Consider the following 26,117-nt stretch of genomic DNA (forward strand, 5'->3'; position numbering starts at 1 on the left):
TGGTTTTGCATTCATCTTTTTCAAAATAACATAAAATTCTGCCTGATAAAACATGAAAGATGAGATACACTACACAGAATGCTAGTCTCTGTTCCTTTTACTAGCGCCTGAGTTATATACAGTAAATAATTAAGCAGTGGTCAGTTTCTCCTAAAGTTGACTCAGATGTTTGGCCAAAACATCCAAACTCATGATACTTAACACCACTTGTTGCTGAAGTCAAAAGTGCCCTCATGCCAACCTACCTAACTGAATGATAGCACACCACTAATGATAGCTGCTCTGCTCCACAAGACAACATGATATCAAGGTTACTACCATAATAGTCTGTGTGGCGGTGCTGCAAATCTCACTAATATGGCAACATTATATTCAGGATGAGCAGTGAGATTACAGACCAGACAAATAATTTTATGGCCGAGAGCTCCTTCTAATCCAATGTTATTTTCTAGCTACATATTTTTAACATCTGCTTAAACTTAATAAACAAACAGAAGAAAGCCTAGCATGTGGCACCAGGAGAAAGACAAAGTTGTAAAATACAAAAAAAAATCAGTTTCTTGAGGATCTGAATATTTATCTCAAAACAAACAAACGCAAGAACTGTAGATTTCAACGCCAACCCTACCAGGTTTCTGAATAGAAACAATTTTGTACTGCACCACAAAACATCTCCCATCAGAACTTGAAATACAATAAACCTGGCACAAACTTTGTCATCAAATATGGACAAAAGAATGGACAGACTAGCCTGTACTGCAAACATGAATGAAACTCCCATGAATTTTGCTAGACATTCATTGCATAATTAAAGTGAAAGAAGTATTAATGAAGACAACTGATCACAATAGTAGGTTCACAGAAACACTGTCACGTATGTTTGATATGACAAAACTCAAGCCAATAGTGATAGACAAGAGGAAAAAACCCTCAGAAAATAGGGAAGTCAATCACAACCATGATAAAGGATGGTTGTATGGATGAAGGTGGCTTGGCAAACATGGTTAATAAAGTCTGATGCTTCTGACCTGGTCATAGAGAAATCAAAAGCCTTCTCATTTGGATACAGGTTTGGATCACACCTTGATTTTGCTAAAGTTTACAGCAGTGATTCATGGTGTGACCAATCCTGTCTCTCTGAACAAGTACTTCAAAAATGGCATTTTAAAAAAAAGTAGCATGACTGGATGATCAGAGAGATGTTCACCAAGGGAAGAGGATTGGGACCTCAAGGTTAACAATTCTGTGGCAATTCATTGTAGCTTTCTAGTACAAAATTAAAATGGAGATGGCATTCATGGGATATCTAATGCACTTCACAACAAGATGAAGAAAGTTTGAGAGATTCTTTTGTCCTGAATAAAGGGAGTGAGTGAAATTGCATAAAATGTTTTTTTTGTATTTTTGATGAGTTGAATGAATTTAGCTTACAAAAAACCAACTTCTAAAGATTAAAAACAATTTAAATACTTTCCACTCAGTTCGCACTTTTTCATGAGGTGGGGTGACAGAACAGCATCCAACATAGCTACTGCTATAGCAGGGCAATGAGAATGCAGATTCCATACTCTCCAGAAGTGTTACACATGTAGAAACCAACCCCTATTTCTTAGCTAAAAACTGAGTCTTAGAAATTCAACTTTTCTAAGTACAAGCTGGAAGACACTGTTAATTAGTATAAAATGATTAATTTCACTGAAATATGACAAAGACCCAAGGAAGAAAAAGATTAAGAATACAAAACTGTTAGTTCTAGCTACACAGATACAACTGTATCTTGAAATAACATGCCACATCAGTGTAGGTCAGATGACTGGTGCTGACTGCTTCCCTACCAAAGGTGCTACACAGGCCTATCCATTGTGACCAGAATTCAGACAATAACCAATATAAACACTACTACAAGAACATTGTCAACTTCAAGTATTGCAAATAATTGATTAATTTGATGTAAAAGCAAATTTTGAAAAGAAGGATGCTTACATCCTCACCCCACAGCGTAGTAGAGACAATTTTTCCACTCATATCCAACAAATAAACATTCCTCTTGGATACTTCTCGATTGTTTGACTTCACTGTTATCTTAGTGACATCTTCAAATGACTTGCAGACTCCAATTACATCTGGAAAGAGCCATTTAAAAAGTGACAATGAGAAATTCTACAACAATAGATTATTAGAATACAGCAACCAATTCCCACAAGACACTGGAAAATTTAGTACAATGGGTGAAATACAGAGTACTTAGTGGCCAACAATTGATGTGGGCTGAAAACTGTTTGTTCCAACTTCAAGTCAAAATTGAAGCAGAGACCTTTTCTGAAATAACTGCTCAGCTGTTGAATACAGCCAAGGCAAAGGTTGATACATTTTTAGGCTACTCAGGGAATCAGGAGTCCAAGGTGAAAGTGAAGCTCAAGTTGAGGATCAGTGCATTAAACAGCAGAACAGGTCTGAGGGGCCACAGTCAATTCTTTGCTCTTAATTTTGAAAAAATGGGCGGGGGGATTGGATAGGATTTCATGAATTTTGATATGTAGTAACATTACTATGTACCACTTCAACACTAAGTTGTGCTTGCAAAGAGCAGGATGAGGCATCCAAAAAGTACCATGAGCAAAACCATACATTACAAATGTTAGAACTATATAGAACCTGCCCTTTAAAAGTCTCTCACCAAGCATTGTATCCTTGTTTTTATTTTCCAGCTGATCTATTGGTACAAACTCAAATTGGACTGTTGGCAAATCATCTGAGTCATCACAAGGGATCACAGTGGTCTCATTAGTAAAAGTCATTTCATAATCATTCTTCACAGATGTATACTGTTTATTGGCTGTCTTCAATGTTCCTTTTGACACATAATATACCTGGAATTACAAAGCAGAAGCATTTAATCCAACTGTTTTAAACCACTAACAATAATTCACAGCTTTTCTCTCCCCATATCAAACCTCAAATTTAATGACAAAATTATAATCAGACAAAGTAACTCAACAGTTAAATGCACAAGTTTACCACAACTATTCTTATGACTTGTTTCAAGTGTAATTTCTTGCGTGTGTCTTTTTTGGGATAACTTTTGCATCTCCTTCCAATCTCCACATGCCTCTGGCCAAAAAGGAAGCACCACAGCTCAATTAAGACATCCTGCCTGGTCTACGTAACAGGCTTGAGGTGTTGAGTTGGTCATTCTTTACTGTATGACAAACCTCATCTAATTGGCAGATGCCTGATCCTCAGCCAAAACTGTGTAATTAAGGAAGCAAAAGAAACAAATAAAAGTGACCCACCACAAATATTGTGATGCAACATGGTCAGTCAGTATTTTTCATCAGATTAGACTAAAGTAGAAAATAAATGGATTCTGGATATTGACAAACTCAGGCATTTTCTTAGCAAATCTATGGCTTCCAACAAATGCAGTTTATATATATGTTATTAGACGATGTGTTTCAATTTTATACTCTGATTTACAATAGAAATGGCAATAAATTTTAAAACGGATACTCAAGACTGAGATCAATCAAAATTACCTGTCCAATGTCATTTGATCCATGTGCCTGTACTGATGCCTTAATCTCAAATGGAGATAAATATTCTAATAGATACTATGCTTCTGTCTTGTTATGTTACTTGGCTCATAATCCAGGAACCCACTCAGATGATTCAGAAGCACAAGTTCAAATCTCACTATCTCAGCAACAGCATGAATATCTTCATTTTAACACGAGTTTCCTTTTAAATGATTGCCTCTGACTAAATAGCAACTAACTCCTTCATGCTTCTTGTAAAAAGTACTAATGGAACACATTTTCTGTTTGGCTCCTCAAAATCTTCATAATTTTGAAAACTTAGATCAGTATAAATTTCACTTCAGTGAAAGTCTTTCCTTCAGAATATTGACCGATCATTTGAAGGGTTCTATACACAGAAGAATCACCCACAAGAAAATTCAATTTGAGTTCACTCACTGAAGAAAATCAAATTGGAGGACAGTGTTCATGCTCTGAATCGTTGCATGATTAGCTTTGCTGCAGTTTTGGTAAAAGAATGGTTATCACAGATTGAAGACATTGCTGTGTATTTGGAAGATGTTTATCCCCACTATCAAGCCATCCCTTAACTCAAAATAATGGTTGAAGAGGCAAAGTGGAGAAAAGGGTCAATTCCTGAACTTACAATTTGCTCAGCAGCATGAGACTTTTCTGCTCTTCAGGCAGTTGACAAACCAGCAAAAACCAGCAAGATACCCAATCTGGATATGGTGTCCCAAAGCACTTTCCAGCGGACTGTATCAAATGCCTTGGTGAGACTATAAAAGTAATGTAGGGATAGGGTGACCAGCCCCAAGTCATGGTCCACATAGGTACCAACAATATAGGTAGAAAGAGGAATAGAGCTGAGAGCTAGAACAAAGAGTTTGTTACCTGTGCCACGTGATAACAAGGTGAGCAACAGGGCGAGACATCAGCTGAACATGTGGCTGCAGGGATGGTGCAGGAGGGAGGGTTTCAGGTAAATGGATTATTGAGGCTCATTCTGGGGAAGATGGGACCTCTACAAACGATGTTCTTCACTTGAACCAGAGGGTACTAATATCCTGGATGGGAAATTTGCTACTGTTTTTCTGGTGGGTTTAAGCTAGCTCTGCAGGGGGATGGAAACCTGTTGTGTAGTTCCAGTACACAGCATTGAGTAGGGAGGACATGGACAGGATTTCACAGGAGTACGCTGGCAGACAGCAAGCTGGTTCGAAGTTCCAGGAGTATCCAGAATAAGCTTGCAGCATGGATAGGTACCTGGGACTTTGATGTTGTGGCCATTTCAGAGACATAAATAGAGCAGGGTGAGGAATGGATGTTGCAGGTTCCAGGTTTAGATCTTTCATTAAGATCAGGGAAGGTAGTAAAAGAGGGGGAATGTGTGGCTTTGTTAGTCAAGGACAATATAACGGCGGCTGAAAGAACCTTTGACGAGAACTCGTCTACTGAGGTGGTATGGACTGAGGTTAGAAACAGAAGAGGGGAAGTCACACTGCTGCGAGTTTTTTTTAAAATGAGGCCTCCACACAGTTCCAGGGATGTGGAGGAGAGGATTGGCAAAATAATTCTGGGTAGGAGTGAAAGGAACAGGGTGGTCATTGTGGGGGACTTTAACTTCCCCAACATTGACTGGAAATGCTGTAACTCTAGTACATCAGATGGATCAGTTTTTGTCCAATGTGTGCAGGAGGGTTTCCTGACATAGTATATCGAAGGGCTGACAAGGGGGGGGAAAAAAGGGGGTAGGCCACACTGGATCTGGTACTTGGTAATGAACCAGGCCAGGTGTTTGATTTAATGGTAGGTGAGCATTTTGGAGTGTGACCATAATTCGGTTAGGTTTAGTTTAGTGATGGAAAGGGATAGGTACATGCCACAGGGCAAGAGTTATCGATGGGGGAAGAGCAATTATAATGCAATTAGGCAAGACTTAGGATGCATAGAATGGGGTAGCTAAATGCAGGGGAGGGGGACAATTGAAATGTGGAGCTGGTTTAAGGTACAGATATTGCGTGCCCTTGATACATATGCCTCTGTCAGGCAGGGAGGAAGTGATAAGGTAAGGGAACCATGGTTTACTGAAGAAATTTTATCTCTGGTTAATGAAAGAGGGAGACGAGATGGTTCAGATGAGGTGATGAAGGGATAAAAGGATGACTAGGGTAGGAATAGGGCCAGTCATGGACAAAAGTGGGAAGTTGTGTGTGGACCCTGTGGAGATCGGAGAGGTGCTAAATGAATATTTCTCAACTGTTTTCACTCAGGAAAAGGAGAATATTGTACAGAAGACTGAGATACAGGCTGTTAGACTAGAAAGGATTGAGGTAAGTAAGGAGGAGGTGTTATCAATTCTAGGAGGAGTGAAAGTGGACAAGTCCACTGGGCCGGATGGGATTTATCAGAGGATTCGCTGGGAAGCTAGGGAGAAGATGGTGGAGCCTTTGGCCTTGATCTTTGAGTCATTATTGTCTACAGATTTAGTACCAGAGGATTGTAAATGTTGTGCCCTTGTTCAAGGGCAGTAGAGATGACCCAGGTAATTATTGACCAGTGAGCCTTAAGTCTGTTGTAGGAAGAGTTTTGGATAGGACTGCAACAGATAGATTTATAATCATCTAGCAAGCAACAATTTGATTTCAAATAGTCAACATGGTTTTGCATCAAGGGCAGGTCATGTCTCATTGAGGTTTTTGAGAAGGTGACCGATCACATGGATGAGGATAGGGCAGTTGACAAGGTGTAACTGGACTTCAGTAAAGCCTTTGATAAGGTTCCACATGGTAGACTTTTGGAGAAAATGTGGAGGCACAGGATTGAGGGTGATTTGGATTAGAAACTGGCTTTCTGTAAGAAGGCAACAAGTGGTAGTTGATGGAAAATATTCAGCCTGGAGTCTGGCTAGTGTGCCACAAAGATCTGTTTGTCATTTTTGTAAATGACTTGGACACGGGCATAAATGGATGGGTTAATAAGTTTGCAGATGACACTAAAGTCGACAGAGTGGAAGAATGTTGCAGGGGACTTGGATAAATTGCAGAATTGGGTTGAGAGGCGGCAAATGGAGTTCAATGCAGCTAAATGATTCACTTTGGGAAGAATAACAGGAAAGCAGAATACTGGGTCAATGGAAAGATTCTTGGTAGTGTGGATGTGCAGAGGGATCTTGGTGCCCATGTACGTAGATCTCTGAACGTTGCCACCCAGGTTGATAGTGCTGTTAAGAAGGCACACGATGTGTTAGGTTTTATTAGTAGAGGGATTGAGTTCTGGAGCAGTGAGGTCAAGCTGCAAATGTACAAAATGTAATGGCCGCCCCATTACAGGAAGGATGAGGAAGCTTTGGAAAAGGTGCAGAGGAGATTTACCAGGATGTTGCCTGGTCTGGAGGGAAGCTCTTATGAGGAAAGGTTGAGGGGACTTGGGTCTGTTCTCATTGGAGAGAAGACGGCTAAGAGGGGATTTAAGAGAGACATACAAGATGATCAGAGGATTAGATAGGGTAGACAATGTGAGTCTTTTTCCTAGGATGATGACATCAGCTTGTACGAGGGGGCATAGCTGCAAACTGAGAGGTGATAGACTTAAGATAGATGTCAGAGGCAGGTTCTTTATGCAGTGTGGAAGGGCATGGAATGCCCTGCTTGCCAATGTACTTAACTCAGCCACATTAGGGGCATTTAAACATTCCTTGGATAAGCATATGGATGATGATAGGATAGTGTAGGGCTTAGATTAATTCACAGGTCGGCATAACATTGAGGGCCGAAGGGCCTGTTCCGCACTGTATTGTTCTATGCTCTAATCATTTTTGTTGGATTCACCCAGTACAACAATCATGGGCCAAATGTTTCATTTCCTTTAGGTGACAAGAAGAATGGAGGTTAAAGAATTATTTATGCAAAGTCCAAAAATCAGATAATTGTGATCACCTCTTATAATTATTCAACCCTTGCCATTATGTGGGGAGAAGCCTAATGACAAATTTTGCATCTCTTTCATTACACAACTCAGCAGAATTAGCGTCTACCTGTTAGGAATAGTCAATGGCCCATCACTTCACCCACTGCAAAATGGCAAAGCTTCAGCTTTATAGGTGTCATTTTAGCAGACAGGGTCAGGCAGTAGTTTTTGTCTTATAATCATACTTGAATGCAAAAGGCAAGCAGGCAGCTTGTGGCACAAAGAGTCTGCAGCTTACACAGCAAACCAACTGTACATGTGAGAATGAGTATGGCAATAAATGGAAAGGAGAGTTCAGGCATGCTGAATGGGGTAAGGTTGTTTTCCAAAGTCAGGCTGAATGCCATACCACTCCAGGATAGTTGGTCCCAGTCAGAGACACCATTGATCAGATGTAAGTCAAGAGATCATTGCCATTTGAATCAGGAGATTGAGCCACTGTCAGTCTTGAAAGTTAAGGAAAATCAGTCTAGTCATTGCTAGTCCGTCTGAGGGATGGACTGGATTCAGTTGCAGCTGTCCTCCAAAGTCTGGGAATGGGCCACCATAAGGAGTGAAGCACAAAAAAAGTGAGTATTTCAATTCAGCAGTTGATAGCGAGGGGAATGCACTGTTGCCTCCAAATGTGTACTCATTTGACTTCAGTAAGGTCTGAACTCAACAAAATTTCAATTGAACAGTTTTAGTCACCGCACTCCTATTCTTGAATGCGACTTGGCCAAGTGCAAGAGAAATTCTACCTGCAATGCTTGCAGGTATTTGAACAAAGATTGTAAAAGGGCTTGACAGAGTAGATGTGGAAAGGTTGTCTCCCCTGTGGGGAAGTGTAGACCAGAGAGTTTAATCTCAGTCTAAGGGGTCATCCATTTAAAACAGATATTAGGAGGAATTTATCCTCCAAGTGTAGTGAACCTGTGGAATTCTTTACTTTTGAGGGCTTTGGAGTGGGTTTTTAAGCATATTCAAGGTTGGAATGGACAGATTTTTAATTACTTATGGAATCAGGTTTTATGGGGACAAAGGTAGGAAAATGGAGTTGAGGATTATCAGCTCATCCATTCTCTCACTGAATGGCAGAGCAGACGCAATGGGCTGAATAGTTTATGTGTTTGCAAGTAGAATTTCTCTAATACTTCGTCCAGGTCTCACTGAAGAACAGGAGTGTAGCGGGGACAACTGTTGTATTGAACTTTTTTTGAGTTGCAGATGTCTTTGTTGTCAGTCACTTCATATCGTAGTGTGTAACAGGTTGAGCTGGTACACACGTAGGCAGTCTACAAGTTTCATATGAAGTTAAACTGCCTTTTGACTTGAATTGGATGAAAAGCTCACCACTATTAGCTTTCAAAATACACAGGGAAACAGCAGTGGTTTAGAGAACCTGTTACATTAGTGAAAGCAAGTCACCCAGTTATTTACACCTTTTTGGGGGGGGGGGGGGGGGGGGGGGGGGGAAGTTTGGTGCAAGAATCACTAATGGCTTTGCATAGGTAAGAGGCAAAGTCAACACGAGGTCAGGTCCAGTGTCATCTAAAGTTTGCGTAGGTCCTGAACACATGAAAGCCACGAATTTGCAAACAGTGTGGGAGCAAAACATGCCCTGCCCCATGTAACAGTAGGAAAGACTGCCGGAAACTGAGAGTTCACCCTCTCTGTTAAACTCATGACATATCATTCCCCTGACTTTCATACTTGTATCACATTTAGACACTTTGACAAAGAAATGCCCACGGGGAGGGCACACAATATCTTATCTCAACAAAAAATCTTTAACCTCTCCCAAGAAAGTCAATTAATTAATTTGTACTGTTGGATTCAAAATTAAAGTGGGGGAGGGGTAAACCCTCATTCTGATAGAATTGGGTCTGTTTACAATCACATATGTTACACTTTGAAAATTAGGAACACCAAGCTGTAGATTTACAATGCACCTTAGTGTGGATGCAGATTTTACAGTTGCAAGTGTAAATCAATTCCCATAACAAAGCTATTTTCCTTTACATAAATGACTGTTAGAGATACATTTCAAGCTCCATCTGAAGTAAAGCTCAAGATCACTGTAATATAACAAGATTATTGAATGTACAAGCATCCGCCTGCTACAGCTGCCTTCACTTTGGAAGCAAATTGCTTGTGTACAAATCTGAGTATTTGCCAGAAAACATCTTGGGAGTATAAACACAATGTACTAAGTGTTGTCATGTGTTTCTGAGGACAACACGGGGCTCTTTACCTTATTCACTTCAATAAGTGGGAAGTACTTATCCACCTGCTCAGTAAAAGCTGTGGCTCTAATTTCACCCTGCAAAACAAAACAATTCAAATCAATAGAAATTCTGCATCTAGTTAAGGATGATTCCTGCATCAACATCAAAACTATATATGATTTGTTAACTGCAAACATCAATAAGCTTCAGCAGGTTCTGTGGCACTCCATTATATCTTACTCATGGTCCTTCCAACTGGTGTGAAGGACACAATTTCTCTATCAGGAACTGCCTCAGAGGTCTCAGCTAGATAAAGAAATTACTATGCAGGGAAGCTACAGGTGAAAAACCATGCTCAATTGTGTGTCAGTAGGACAGCCTAGCTTATGTGATTTTGTGCTTAACGTAATTCATTAAAAAAAAAATCAATGCTGCCAAACTATTCCATTAAACAGTCAGCTTTGAGACAAATTGCTTCCATTTACTTTTTAAATTAAAGTTTATTGTATTTTAACAAGTGGTACAGTGGAATCTATTTTAGATATTACTGTTCTTTCAACCACACATCTCTTGATGTTTTGGTGGAAAGAATTAACAAGAGACCAGAAAAATACTCATTTATAGAGTGTTTGGTGAATAAGATTTAGTAATAAATACTAAATGTCAAAAATTGTGAATAATTAACAATGGAAAAGAAGTGCAGTGACTTTTAAACCAAAAAAGCTCTTTAATTTATAGCTCACCCATGTGGCTATGTACAAGTACTAGGACCTTTCAAAAGTGGACATTTTTATTTAACGATGGAAAAATGCTATTTATAATTTTTTAAAATCATTGGATTACACAGACCCAAATCAATATTTCTTTGTGCATACATCCACTAATATGTGGGACTGGAAAATGATCCCAAAACAGCATCATGTTATGGTAAGAATATTATGCTTAAGCAGCCAAGAATCAAATATGTTGCCAAGTGGGAGGAAATCATTGCTGCAATCAGAGGAGAATGAACAAACAAATTTGCAGATGCAACAAAAAAAAAAAATCAGTCTGCCATCATAAATTGATGAACAAATGGAGTGTAGAGTTAAAGTACCATAATTATAGGTGGTTCAAACCAAGACCGCTCCGTAGAAATGTTAAGCATTGCTTCGCATGAGGTCCACTGAACTTACTACGTTACCTAGTAAGGTAATGAAACGTCTGGAAATGAACCTTTCAGCTCAGCGAGCAAACCCATATCCAGAAATATTACGATCATGGTTTAAAAAAGCAATAATAACCAAAATAGCAGATTAAAACAAATTTCATTACATAGTAAAACAAAGTTCTGAAAAATAAATGGTGTTAAATCCATTCTTCCAGATTATAGCCAGAGAGATAAAGATGAAAACCAACCTGACGTTTAAATGCTGAAGCGACACACAAATACAGATGAGATGCAACATAATTCAGAGTTCCTTCACAGGGAAAATTATTCAACATCACTGATCATATTTGAAGTTTAAACAGGGGAAATAGCTTCAGGTCTATTAGATACTGGAAATTGCACGTCATAAGTATATTCCATTATCCAGTTTCTGCATAATCTGTAACTTGTGTTAGATCAGCTGATGAAATAAGAAACAAAATCCTATGGCTTGAAACAAGCAGATATTCTAGAATAAGATGGCAGGGTTGAACACTGTGAAGCCAAAGACAGAAGTAGCAGTAGTTTGGAAGAATTGCTTCACCAGTGAAGAAAATGTAGATTTTATTGCCACATGGAGTGGACAGAACAGAAATGTGGGCCTTTCAAGGAAGTCTTGATAGACAAATTGAAGAATGGAATAGAGGGATATGCAGGATGATAAAAAAACTGATTCAACAGAGTATACTGTGGCATATACCAAATGACTGGCTCGTGTGCTGTAGACATGCAAGTGCTTAGTCATGCCAAACTCTATCTTGTATTAATCAAAAAAAATGCAAACTAAATTCCAGAATCTTAACTTAGAAGGATTATCCCACTCAATTATCTTCTGAATAGAAATACAATGGCTGCCCTGTATGTGTAAACATTCAAATTACTCCAGGAAACGTCAGATTTTGTTGTATAATTCATTGCAGTCTTATGTTTTATGATTAGATGACCCAGCCAGACCATACATTTATTTAAACTCTTTACTATACTAAAGACAAAATTATTTGAATTCCGAACAGTCGGGTACAAATTGCATTCCATACAATTCTCTGAAGTTCTAAGGTCAAGTGCTTAATGGAGACTGTGATCTGCAGTATTAACTAAGTGCCTTCCCCAACGGATATGTAGTTTCTGCTCAATTTTGGTCATTAAAAATTTTGCTCTCAAAATACGTTGCAAATGCACTCAAAGCAGCCTGACAGCTTAAATATTCCAGAACTGAAACTCAAAAGTTATAAATATTCCTAGTTGGGATTTTACAGATAAGGAGAATTTTTTTTTTGAGATTCTTGGACCCAAATGCACTGACAAGAGGATGGATCACTGTTAAGAACATGCAGCAAATAATACGGAATTAACTGATCCTTAGGCAGTACGGAGAGTACAGCCATTCAGCACCTCTGATCTATGTCAGTATTTATTTCTGCAGATTCTTCTTCAATGCATCTCAGGTATTTGCAGGATTTCCACTGGTAGTAAGGTCAACATATTCTCATCATTCTCTGGATTTAGAGGTTTTGACTGAATTCTCAGATATAGCTGCAACTGTCTTAAATTTCTTCTCTTGAATTCAGGGTTGCAGGAAAAAGGCAGGTAAGCAGAACAAAATGAGTTGTTCTTGCAGAGACATGACAGACCAAATGGTCACTTGCTGGGTAACTACTCTAATGTTTCTATTTTATAACTGACACTAGTAATGATTAACTGCTTGCGAGCCAAGGATGACAGGTTCTGTAATCAGTCAGTGGAGAGTTAGTTAATCCATGGTTTTTCTGTAGTATGCAAAAGCATCCACAAAACAGAAGTTAACTGCTATAGCATGAAGAAGACAGGTCTTTCCACACTTGACTGTTTTGACAATAAGGTCTGAATGAGTACAACCGTGACACTGCCTCAATCAAATAAGCCAGTTTACAGTCATTTCTTGGATCCGTGATTAAGAGATAGAGGGAGGTTGTTTTACCACATTGACCATGCCACCTATTGATACAGAAATCAAGTGCATCTCAATTCCCCACTCTAGTCCTGGAGCTGTGCTTTTGTTTCCCCTCAGTATCTAGCTAATTTGCTTTGCTTTGTCCAACATGACTAACTGGGCAAAGTATCAAAGGGCAAAGCTATTCACACAATACTTATTCAATGAGTTACCATTACCAAAAAAAAATCGAACACCACAAAATATTAAACTTCAAACATTTTAAAAATCATTGATGTACCACCCCCACCCTCCCAAGTCAAGGATGGCACAGAAGTGCTGCAGAGAATGTAAACAGCTAGATTTGTGGTTCATTTTGAGACCAATGACAAAGGAAGAAAGAAAGATTGGGTCTTACAAGCATACTTCAGGGAATTAGGTAGGAAACTGAATGCAAGATTTCAAAAGGCATTAACTTCCAAATTGCACTAGGTGCCATGCACAAATGCTTAGATGAATACAGCAGATGAATGCAGGCTGGAGACATGGTGCAGGATGTATGGAAGTAGATTCCTGAGGATATGGAACCATTTCTGGGAGAAGCAAGACCTCTAGAAGTTGGTCAGATGACAACTGAACAGGAATGGGACCATCCTCAAACGAAGGTTTTGCTAATGCAGTTTGGGTGAATTTAAACTAGGTTGGCAGAGAGTTAGGACCCTGGCAGGTAGTTTAGAGGGAAGATAAGCTGGGATGGAATCATAAGCTAAAATGCAAGTGAACGAGCCTGAAGGCAGAAAAAAGTGATACATAAGAAAGAAGTGATTTTAGCAATACCCAATAGAATATATTCAAAAATAAAAGGATGCTGAGGAATAAAACAGATGAATAAAGGGCAGGTAGGCACGTGGGAGCACTTAACTGAGAACTGGCTGAAAGATGGGCAGGATTGGCAGTTCAACATTCCTGGTTACAGAGCGTTCAGACAAATCAGAGATTTGTCAGGAGAGAAGCAGAGTTTGCAATATTGATTAAGGAATACAGAGGGATGGTATCCTGGAAGGACTATCAAGGCTAGCCATATGGGTAGAAGTTGTCAAAAAAAGGGACAAACATTTCATTGGGTGTGTATCATATGACCCCAACAGTCAGGGAGACAGAGGAGCAAATGAGTCATCAAATTTCAGAAACGTTTGAGAATAGGCTAGTGAAAAATAATTTTGACTATCCAAATTTTAAGTGGGATTATTTTAATGTGCAAGGTAGGAGGGAGAAAATTCCAAAATTTCATGCAGGAGAACTTTTTTTTTAAGCTAGTATGTAGAATGGGGAAGTGGCAGTGCTGGACCATATGTTCACAAGTATGAGCTGGCAGGTGGACAGCCTCTCAGTAGGGGAGCATTTTGAATACAATGAGTACAACTCAGTTAGATTTTGGATAGTTATAGAACATGATAAAGATAGATCAGGAAAGTAATTTCTACAGTGGGCAGGGGGACTAATGTTAGTGAAGATACTGTACAATTTGATCCAAGTGAACTGGGAGAGTAGCTATATGCAGATAAAACTGCTTCTCACTGTTCTGACACTACATTTAGAACAAACAAGGAACTGCAAAAAATGGCAGTTAGACCAAAATTGGAATATCACATGCAGTTCTGTTCACCACATTATAGGATGTGATTGCTTTAGAGAAGATGCAAGGGCAATTTACCAGGATGTTGCCTGTGCTGAGGTGTCTTGAGCCATGAGGAAAGATTGGTTAGACTGTCCTGTTTTCCTTGGAGCAGTGAAAGTTGACAGGGGGCCTGTACACGATTATGATGGAGATAGGTAGATAGGGTAGCTATGAAGGCATTTTTTCCACCCCATTGTGAGAGGGGTCAATATCTAGGGGCAGAGTTAAGGTAAGAAGTAGATGGCTAAGAAAGTGGGGGAGACAAGAATGTTTTTCGCTCAAAGGGTGATGGGAGACTGGAACTCTCTGCCACAAGGGATAGTTGAGTTAGAATCCATTGAGACATTAAAGAGAATTTTGATATTCAATTTTGTCACTGTAGCCTCTCAGAGGAAAATGAGACTCGTGCAATCAGATTTTTGTTGACTAGCATGGATATGATGGGCCGAACATCCTTGTTCTGTACCATATGATTGTATGCATCGTGACAAATGGTACAGCTGCTAAAATTATACTATTAGCAGAGAAAAATAAATTCTGCAGGCCCAATAAAGTCTCCATAAAATGTTGAGAGAGACAACTGCACTAGATCAACTAAGAGACTTCGACTGTTTTTTTGCAGATATTTTTGGCCAGGCAGTATGAAAATGATATCTGAAAGGTGGTTTGTCAAATCAATTAGAATGCATCTCTAAACTTCTCTGTTAAGTGCAATAATCAGGATGGCCTGAAATCTAATATTGGATCAGGTCAGGCTGTGCCAACTATAGAAAAATCAAATTATGTCAGGTCTTCAGAAACCATTGGACAGTTTGGTGCCACGCTGTGAAATCTTCGGCCTGTACAGTGTTCTAACATACAAACGAGTATTTAAAAAATTAGCAACAAATCATTTTAAATAGTATATTGGATTTTTTTCCAAAAAGCCTTAGTAATAAACCCAACATGGCTAATAAAAAAATTAAAATAAATCAATACACAATTTTAAAAAGGTTTAAAAAGTAGGTCCATCAGGTCGATCAATAAGTTGACTTTAAAAAATGCTCTAAGTATGAACAGTCCAAACAGAGATGGATTGATTTGGCCATCATATACAAAGATCTCCCTCAAGGGCTCATGAAGCAACAATAACAGGAAAGTCTGCCCCCTGCTGATTATGAAGCAGTTTACTGGGACTCTCTCCTAGTGGTCAATAAACAAAACAACACAAACATTCACAGGAGGATTCTTACACTTTCATCCAGCAGCTCAATGGAAAATAGCTTTCCCTCTCCACGGGAGTTGCTCCACGTTCTAATTTGACTCTTATTGGTAACACGAGCCCGAATTGTCCACCTAGGGAAAAGGCAAGATTTAATACAACCTTTTTATGTCACAACTTAAGCCAACTCAAAAGAATAGACTCTTGTGCAGAGACTATACCTAACAACTTTGTTAATACTCTGGCACAACCACAAAAATCAATTTTGAGAATAATCTGAAATGGTTTGTTACTTGCTAAACAATGCAATGCATTAATGTGATAGCAAAAGAAAAGCAGGATTTTTTTTCTGTGCTCTGTATATCTTAGAAACTTCCTTCAAAGTTACTCATATCCAAGCACTTTTGTAATATATTTATGTCCATAATGTACCCTGAGCTGAAAGCATTACACTTACAAATTAGAAAGGGGAAAGAAAAAGGAAGCAGCAGAAACTGTTTTACTCATCCAATGTGGAATACTGCAACTGCCGCGTATTTTATAGCATATCTGATTTAACAAAAAGCAAATAAAACACTGACGTTACCTGCCAAACCCAAGTCTAACCCAAAGAATCACTCATCTACTGACAAAATCAAATGCCTGCTATGAAGTACAAATTCTAATGAAGTGACAACCAACTTTTTTAGGAGTTTCATACATCTCTGGAACCTTGCAATACTCACTGAGTTTGGCTAACCACTGGCAGTCATGGTTTCTGAAATCTAGATAGTAAAATCTAGAAATTCTCAAAAAAACCCTCAAAACAACAGCTAAAACTTACCTCTGACTAAGTGTTTGGTTACCTGCCCTGAGTTTATCCGCCATAGCTCAGTCTCTTTTTATGAAACATTTGCAGTACTATTATATAAACATAATGTCATGTTGCTAATGCATCTTTTGGATAAATGCAACTTTTAAACTGAAGAAACTATACAGACAGTATGACGACCTAAGATATTAATACGAAAAACAAATTCATGAATCACAATTTAAAATCAATATTTGAATAGTGAAGTTAAAACTGTATACATTGCCAGCTGCGGCTCAGGAGATGCACAATTGCATCAATTTCTGGAGGTTGCAGGTTCATTCCAGAGATGTGAACAAGAAATTCAGGTTGACATTTCTCACAAAATGATGCAATGACATAGTTGCACCTGTTTTTGGAAAATATTAATCTAATGCTCCATTTATCCTTATGAGGTCTAAATGACACTATGGTACCATGTTGAACACAAAAATGATGAACACAGTGCATCTTTCAAAAGGAAAGATTCCAAGAAGCAAAATAGGCAGATTAAACAACTAGAATAACAAAGTAAATAACTTCAAAAGTACTGAGAGATGCTCCTGATACATATCCAAAAATGGGAGTAACAATTGGCTTGAAAAGTAAATCATGCCTAAAGTCCTTTCAGAATACTATGGAGGCATATAGCTTTTGAAAAAAAAAGATAAAATTCATATTAAGGCTCACTGAATTAACAACAATGATAGAGTTGAAACGATGACTAGCTTAATAAGGGATTCAGAGGGATTCTATAGCAAGAAATATTGATCTTCATAGGTTCTCATAACTTATGGTTTTTAAACAAATGCCTTCTATGGGGAGTGGAGTACTAAAATCAACATTTTGCTTCAGTTGTGCACAGCCTTTGTTAAATTACATCAGTTTTAAACAAAGAATTTTAATAAAGGGCCTTAGAGAGGTCATATTTCAGATGATTCACCAGATTGTTTTGTTATCAGGCTCAAACTTAAAAGGACTAGTTGCAGAAACTGGTCTATATTGTTTTCCATTTGAGGTGCTGATCAAATCAAGGTCTGAAAAAGGTTAGAAAGATTAACAGATCTTTGTGTGTCAACTTCTTTACCTCTGTTCAGAAAGCCAGAGCAAAGGGGTGTAAACTAAAGATTGAGTTGGGTCATTTATAAATGAAATCATGAAATATTTAGTGGAACCTGGAACCCATCAAGACAGATGATTAAAAATATACTTGAAGTTTGGCCATTTCCAAAGTATGGTGTTTTAGACTTAAAATTAACAAATATATTGGAAGAGTTTCATAAAAAAAGATGGCAAAAAAAAACTTATCAGGGCAAAATGAGAATGACAAATATATTTAATCAGCACTGAATACTGTTGGTAGGGGACATTATTTAGAACCACAAAATAACAGGTAAAAAAAGATGTAGTTGCAATTTCATTATCTGGTGATACAGCTGTTAATTTATTTAAATTAAACAGATCTCCCGAGCTGCTGCTGGCACTAAAAGTGACAATAGCTTGGTGTCATGCTCCACACAAAGCACTATATAACAATGACTACATGCTTGACAACCTTCTTCCGACAGGCATAAAGAGTGACTGCTTTGAGGATAACCGCTGCCAAAACGTTTAACCTGGTTTGTTCGCTTAAGGCTACACAGGGCCACTGAAGCACATCAGACTAGATAAATGTTCTTTTAACTGCTTGATTACCAAATATATAGAAATGCACCAAATTAGGAACTTTCCAAGATAATTTGATTAGGGATAGTCAACACGGTTTTGTGAAGTTAGGTCATGCCTCAGTAATCTTACTGAGTTCTTTGAGAAGGTGACAAAACAGATGGATGAAGCCAAGGTGGTTGATATGGTGTATATGGACTTCAGTAAGGCGTTTGATAAGGGTCCACATGGTAGGCTATTGCACAAAATAGAGTTTCAGGATTGAAGGTGATTTCGTATTTTGGATCAGAAAGTGGCTAGCTATAAGACGACAGAGGGTGGTGGTTGATGGGAAATGTTCATCCTGGAGCTGTTACCAGTGGTGTGTCACAAGGATGTTTTGGAGCCACTGCTGTTTGTCATTTTTATAAATGATCTGGAGATGGGCGTAGAAGGATAGGTTAGTAAATTTGCAGATGATACTAAGGTAGGCAGAGTTGTGGACAGTGTCGAAGGATGTTGTGGGTGAGAGGGACTTCGACAACCTGCAAAGCTGGGCTGAGAAGTGGCAAATGGAGGTTAATGCAGAAAAGCGTGAGGTAGTTCACTGCGGAAGTAGTAACAGGAATGCAGAGTACTGGGCTAATGGCAAAATTCTTGGCAGTGTAGATGAACAGAGATCTCTTTATCCAGGTTGATAGGATTGCTCAGAAGACATATGGTGTGTTGGCGTTTATTGGTAGGGAGATTGAGCTTTAGAGCCAGAAGGTGATGCTTCAGGTGTACAAGACACTGGAAAGGCCGCACCTGGAGTACTGCGTGCAGTTCTGGTCACTGCATTACAGGAAGGATGTGGAAGCTTTGGAAAGGGTTCAGAGATTTACTAGGATGTTGCCTGGTATGGAAGGAAGGTCTTACAAGGAAAGGCTGAAGGAATTGAGGCTGTTTTTGTTGGAGAGAAAGTGGACAGGTGACTTAATTGAGACGTATAAGATAATCAGAAAGGGTTGGATAGGGTGGACAGCGACAGCCTTTTTCCTCAGATGTTCAAGGCTAACACTACAGGACAATTTTAAATTGAGGGATGATGATAGATTTAGTTCAGAGATCAAGGGTAGTTTCTTTACTTAGAGTAGTAGGGGTGTGGAACAGCCTGCCTCCAACAGTAATAGACTCGCTAACGTTAAGGACATTTAAATGGGCATACAAATGGATAATAATGGAATGGCGTAGGTTAGAGGGCATTAGATTAATTTCAAAGGTTGAGGCAACAGAGGGCCAAAGGGCCTGTACTACGCTGTAACATCCTATGTTCTAGTTAGACTTTCAAGGCAGAGGGATAGTTGAACGTTTTCAAAAGAGAGATAAAGCAGAAGTCAACTGCAGTTCCTGTTTTCTCCCAACTCAGGAGTACATTTACTGGATCTTGATGTTTAAAATCAGCAGCTGCTTGTAAATACTGAGCACCCCTGCTTGAGAAGAGACCAGCTTTACAGGTAAACACAAAGTAATGGGCTTTTCTTCCATTTCCTAAAAATAAAGTAAATTGTGACTTAGAATTAGACTTCATTCACACCTGATTTTTGCCCAAACATCAAATGACAGTTTCATTAGTGTCAGATCATCTCCATAGAGTCATAATGGCTCAGAAGGCAACCATTTGGCTCTTTTATAGGTCAATTCAGATAGTTGCATTTAAGCACACTATCCCTGTAATCCAGCAAGTTTATTTCTTCCAAATGCCCACCCAATTTCCTTCTGAAATCATCAATTGCCTAACTTCCAGCAATGAGTTCCAGGCCATTACCACTCACTGTGTAAAAGGTCCTTCCTCACATTCTTCCATATCTTCTGATTAAAAATTTAAATCTGTATGCCCTAGTCCTTGTACCATCTGCTAATGTGAAGACCTTTTCTTTGACACATATGGTAAGACACAAAATAACTAGCTGGCATAAGACTCAAGAAACTGCAGAAAATTTCTCTATTCTCTAGAATATAGAAAAGACAAACAGCAAATGCTAGTTTGATTCTGAAGTGATTAAATATTTGGTTACCGAAATCAGAAATGGCTGGAAAAACTCAGGTCTGGCAGCGTCTTGGGTCAGATAGCCTTCAGGCGATCTAAACCAAATATTTAACAAAAAACCAAAGGCCTGCGGATGTTGGAAATCAGAAACATCAAATTGCTGTAAAAACTCAGCAGTATAAACCCAACTCACTTTGGACAGAAAGCAAAGTTAACATTTCACCAGATCCAGTGGCCCTTCTTCAAAACTGATTATAGATAGGAAAAGGTAGGTATATGTGCTAGAGGTGGGGTAGGGGGGAAAAGAGTAAACAATAGGCGAAGATGGAGCCCAGGTAGAGAGATAAATAATTGAGTAGACAAAACGAATTAGTACAGGTCTGCCTGGCAGAATGAATAGCTGAAAATGTGTTGCTAGAAAAGCGCAGCAGGTCAGGCAGCATCCAAGGAACAGGAGAATCGACATTTCGGGCATAGCCCTTCTTCAGGAATGAGGAAAGTGTGTCCAGCAGGCTAAGATAAAAGGTAGGGAGGAGGGACTTGAGGGAGGGGCTATAGGTAGAGGGAGGTCAAGGTGAGGGTGATAGGCCGGAGTGGGGTGGGGCGGAGAGGTCAGGAAGAAGATTGCAGGTTAGGAAGGCGGTGCTGAGTTCAAGGGATTTGACTGAGACAAGGTGGGGGGAGGGGAAATGAGGAAACTGGAGAAATCTGAGTTTATCCCTTGTGGTTGGAGGGTTCCCAGGCAGAAGATGAGGCGCTCTTCCTCCAACCGTCGTGTTGCCATGGTCTGGCAATGGAGGAGTCCAGGGACCTGCATGTCCTTGGTGGAGTGGGAGGGGGAGTTGAAGTGTTGGGCTACGGGGTAGTTGGGTTGGTTGGTCCGGGTGTCCCAGAGGTGTTCTCTGAAACGCTCCGCAAGTAGCCGGCCTGTCTCCCCAATATAGAGGAGGCCACATCGGATGCAATAGATGGTGTGTGTGTAGGTGCAGGTGAATTTGTGGCGGATATGGAAGTATCCCTTGGGGCCTTGGAGGGAAGTAAGGGGGGAGGTGTGGCCGCAAGTTTTGCATTTCTTGCGGTTGCAGGGGAAGGTGCCAGGAGTGGAGGTTGGGTTGGTGGGGGGTTGTGGACCTGACGAGGGAGTCACGGAGGGAGTGGTCTTTTCGGAACGCTGATAGGGGAGGAAATATATCCCTGGTGGTGGGGTCCGTTTGGAGGTGGCGGAAATGACGGCGGATGATACGTTGTACATGGAGGTTGGTGGGGTGGTAGGTGAGGACCAGTGGGGTTCTGTCCTGGTGGCGGTTAGAGGGGCGGGGCTCAAGGGCAGAGGAGCGGGAAGTGGAAGAGATGCGGTGGAGTACATCGTCGACTACGTCTGACTCAAACTCAGCACCGCCTTCCTAACCTGCAATCTTCTTCCTGACCTCTCCGCCCCCACCCCACTCCGGCCTATCACCCTCACCTTAACCTCCCTCCACCTATCGCATTTCCAACGCCCCTCCCCCAAATCCCTCCTCCCTACCTTTTATCTTAGCCTGCTGGACACACTTTCCTCATTCCTGAAGAAGGGCTTATGCCCGAAACGTCGATTCTCCTGTTCCTTGGATGTTGCCTGATCTGCTGTGCTTTTCCAGCAACACATTTTCAGCTCTGATCTCCAGCATCTGCAACCCTCACTTTCTCCTCGAAGAATGAATAGCTGCTTGACATTGGTACCATGAGTTTCTGGTTGCCAGCCATTTCAATGCAACAAAGTATTCCCTGGTCAACATCTATGTCTTGAGTTTGTTACAGTGCTCCAGTGAAGATCAATGAAAGCTTAAGAACAGCACCTCATTTTCCACCTGGAAAGTCTGCAACCTTCTGGACTAGCCTTCTCCCATCTCCTTATCCCAAACCCCACACAAAAAGGCCCTGCTACCATAAACAGCTACTAACTGTGCCCATTAGCAGCTGGATAAAAGCAAATTACTGCGGATGCTGGAATCTGAAACCAAAAAGGAGAAAATGCTGGAAAATCTCAGGTCTGGCAGCATCTGTAAAGAGAGAAAAGAGCTGATGTTTCGAGTCTAACTGACCCTTTGTCAAAGCTAAAAAAAGGGAGAAATAGGGAAGTATTTATACTGAGCTGAGAGAAGGTGAGTCATGGCTCCAGAAGCAAAGGTAGCAATAAAGAGGTGATAATAACAGTGCATAGAGAGATTATAGGGAGATTAGGAGCTGTAAATGACCTAGGTTGAAGTCAGTGCTATGTGACAAATTATGTGGGGGATGGGGAGGATGGGTGAAGCAGAGGCAAAATGGAAAACAGGGGAGAAGGGTAGCAAAGGGGGAAGAGGAGAGGAAAAAGGTGATGAGAGAGTGGGAAGCGAGCGAGCGAGCGAGCGAGAGAGAGAACGAGAGAGAGAGAGAGAGAAAGACAAGAAATAAGAGGTACAGAACTGAAAAAAATTTTTTAAAAAGATAAATAAAATAAATGAAATAAAATTATGGAGCAGAAAGAAAACAGAGGGGTCGAGATGGGATAATCTTCTGAAGTTGTTGAATTCAATGTTGAGACCAACAGGCTGCAACTTGCCTAGTCGGAAGATGAGATGCTGTTCCTCCAGTTTGCGTTGGGCTTCACTGGAACATTGCAGCAGGCCAAGGACAGACATGTGGGCATGGGAGCAGGATTGTGTGCTGAAGTGGCAAGCCACAGGAAGGTCTGGGACCTGATTGCGTACAGATTGAAGGTGCTCAGCAAAGCGGTCACCCAGTCGGCATTTTGTCTCTCCGATATAGAGGAGACCACATTGGGAGCAACGAATGCAATAGACCAAATTGAAAGAGGTACAAGTGAAACTCTGCTTAATCTGAAATGAGTGTTTGGGGCCTTGGATGGTCAGCATGGAAGAGTTAAAGGGACAGGTGTTGCACCTTCTGCGATTGCATGGGAAGGTGCCGTGTGTATGATGGGAGAGGTGTTAGGTGTGATGGAGGAGTGGACTAGGTTGTCCCGGAGGGAACGATCTCTGCGGAATGCAGACAGGGGTAGGGAAGGGAAGGTGTGTTTAATGGTGGCGTGTGTTGGAGTTGGCGAAAATGGCGGAGGATTATTCTTTGCATGTGAAGGTTGGTGGGGTGAAAGGTGAGAACAAGAGGGACCCTCTTGCAGCTCTTCACTCTTCCAGAATGACCTTTACCATACCTCCTTCCACCCCAAGTGTATATATTTTCCTAGCTAATCAGCTTTAAAGAAGGGTCACTGGACCAGAAACGTTAACTCTGCATTCTGTCTACAGATAGCTCTAGATCTGCTGAGTTTTTACTGCAATTTCTGATGTGGTTTCTGATTTCCAGCATTCGCATGTCTTTGGTTTTTTTTGTTAAGATAGCCTGAAGGCTAAACGTCCAAGAACAGATCAGTGATCAAATTCTCTATGTATTTTTGTACTGCTCGGGGCAATGGAAATGTCATATGAAAAACAGTTTGTCAATTAGAATAATGTAATGTTATGTTATAGTAATATCCTATAATTCTGCAAGATTACCCTTGGGAGACAGGGATTAGAGCTGAAAATGTGTTGCTGGAAAAGCGCAGGTCAGGCAGCATCCAAGGAACAGGAGAATCGACGTTTTGGGCACAAGTCTTTCTTCAGGAATGAGGAAAGTGTGTCCAGCAGGCTAAGATAAAAGGTAGGGAGGAGGGACTTGGGGGAGGGGCGTTAGAAATGCGATAGGCGGAAGGAGGTCAAGGTGAGGGTGATAGGCCGGAGTGGGGTGGGGGCGGAGAGGTCGGGAAGAAGATTCCAGGTTAGGAAGGCGGTGCTGAGTTCGAGGGATTTGACGGAGACAAGGTGGGGGGAGGGGAAATGAGGAAACTGGAGAAATCGGAGTTCATCCCTTGAGGTTGGAGGGTTCCTAGGCAGAAGATGAGGCGCTCTTCCTCCAACCGTCGTGTTGCTATGGTCTGGCGATGGAGGAGTCCAAGGACCTGCATGTCCTTGGTGGAGTGGGAGGGGGAATTGAAGTGTTGAGCCACGGGGTGGTTGGTCCGGGTGTCCCAGAGGTGTTCTCTGAAACGTTCCTCAAGTAGGCGGCCTGTCTCCCCAATATAGAGGAGGCCACATCGAGTGCAGCGGATACAATAGATTATGTGTGTGAAGGTGCAGGTGAATTTGTGGCGGATATGGAAGTATCCCTTGGGGCCTTGGAGGGAAGTAAGGGGGGGGGGGGGGGGAAGGAAGAGGTGTGGGCGCAAGTTTTGCATTTCTTGCAGTTGCAGGGGAAGGTGTCGGGAGTGGAGGTTGGGTTGGTGGGGGGTGTGGACCTGACGAGGGAGTCACAGAGGGAGTGGTCTTTTCGGAACGCTGATAGGGAAGGGGAGGGAAATATATCCCTGGTGGTGGGGTCCGTTTGGAGGTGGCGGAAATGACGGCGGATGATACGTTGTACATGGAGGTTGGTGGGGTGGTAGGTGAGGACCAGTGGGGTTCTGTCCTGGTGGCGGTTGGAGGGGCGGGGCTCAAGGGCGGAGGAGCGGGAAGTGGAAGAGATGCAGTGGAGGGCATCGTCGACCACGTCTGGGGGGAAATTGCAGTCCTTGAAGAAGGAGGCCATCTGGGTTGTACGGTTTTGGAACTGGTCCTCCTGGGAGCAGATGCGGTGGAGACGAAGGAATTGGGAATATGGGATGGCGTTTTTACAGGGGGCAGGGTGGGAGGAGGTGTAGTCTAGGTAGCTGTGGGAGTCGGTCGGTTTATAGTAAATGTCCATGAAATTAGCCAAAGATATTGATCTCTATTTTCTTTTTATCGGTTATTCACATCCTTCAGATTTATTCAGGAGCATAAAATCCATGAAAGAGCAAAATACATCAGGTCTATTGAAAGATGGGGCTTGATGAAACAAACAGCCTCCTAGAGTCCTATGCTTTTACTGGTACAACCTTCATGATGTATGCACAATTTTGTATTTACATAATTTGTACAAACTGTTCATTAAAGCTGATGTTTCAAAGCAGAAAAGGTGCAGAGAATGACATCAAAACAAGTTTCTGTTTGAATGTAAAAATAAAGCTCTTTCGTGGAATTACCCTGCAAAATAATAACTAATTGTTATTCACAAGTTTGTGTTTGCAGAAGGCAAATACTAATTATTAAATTTTTGGGGAAAAAAATTAAAGACACAATTAAAACAGATTGAGCTCACTTACTTTGACTGGTAGGGGTTAAGGCAAGCAATGGGCACCACTTTGGTCTGCGATCCTGCAGAGCTGCTGGGTGGTCCCCTGATACCACTCGGCTTGCTTGATATCATGCTTTCAGATTTTGCTAGGGTGCTGTGTACTACAAGACATATTTTGCATATTAATACTCTGAAAAAAAAAACTTGATACTTTTATACAAGGCTCTGGGCTATGCTCGTGGTCGATTTTACAAACTCACATTCAACAAAATTAAAGTGCAGTAAATAGCTGAAAGACTTTAGCAAATTAAGTCTTCTCTTTTGAGATTTTTTCTTCATCATTATTTATTAATTAGAATAAACAGAGAGCTTTACAGCATAGGAAGTGGCCATTCAGCCAGTCATGAGGAGAAAGTGAGGACTGCAGATGCTGGAGATCAGAGTTGAAAAATGTGATGCTGGGAAAGCACAGCAGGTCAGGCAGCATCCGAGGAGCAGGAGAATCGACGTTTCAGCCAGTCATGCTGACAGTCTTTGACAGCACTCTGGTCACTCTTAATCTTGGCCTTTTTAAAAACTTGAAGATAAAATTCAAAGTGCTTTAAAGGAAAGAAATTGCACTCTCAAAAGCTATAGACCATTTGGCTTACAAGTGTTTAGAAAGAAACTCCAACATTTACACCTCCATTATATTGCAACCTTCATTCAGCATTGGATGTAGTGCTTGATTTAATATTATGTACAACTGTCTTTA

General features: G+C 40.8%; 1 protein-coding gene across 2 annotated transcripts in view; it reads right to left on the reverse strand.

The window, feature by feature from the left end:
• The window catches only part of rpa1 (replication protein A1), a 101,989-nt gene that overhangs the window by 41,834 nt on the left and 34,038 nt on the right, over positions 1–26,117 (reverse strand). For both annotated transcript variants that reach the window (XM_087977230.1, XM_043718171.2), the window contains exons 7-11: positions 25,392–25,524; positions 15,721–15,823; positions 9,739–9,807; positions 2,678–2,870; positions 1,984–2,123 (exon numbers count right to left, since the gene is read on the reverse strand). In XM_087977230.1, the coding sequence (XP_087833356.1) occupies positions 1,984–2,123; positions 2,678–2,870; positions 9,739–9,807; positions 15,721–15,823; positions 25,392–25,524 (638 nt within the window). The remainder of the gene's footprint in view (positions 1–1,983; positions 2,124–2,677; positions 2,871–9,738; positions 9,808–15,720; positions 15,824–25,391; positions 25,525–26,117) is intronic.

This window comes from Chiloscyllium plagiosum, unplaced genomic scaffold (assembly GCF_037043375.1).
Source record: "Chiloscyllium plagiosum isolate Xiang-an unplaced genomic scaffold, Cpla_swu_hap1 HiC_scaffold_31, whole genome shotgun sequence".
In the NCBI taxonomy this organism is placed as follows: Eukaryota; Metazoa; Chordata; class Chondrichthyes; order Orectolobiformes; family Hemiscylliidae; genus Chiloscyllium; species Chiloscyllium plagiosum.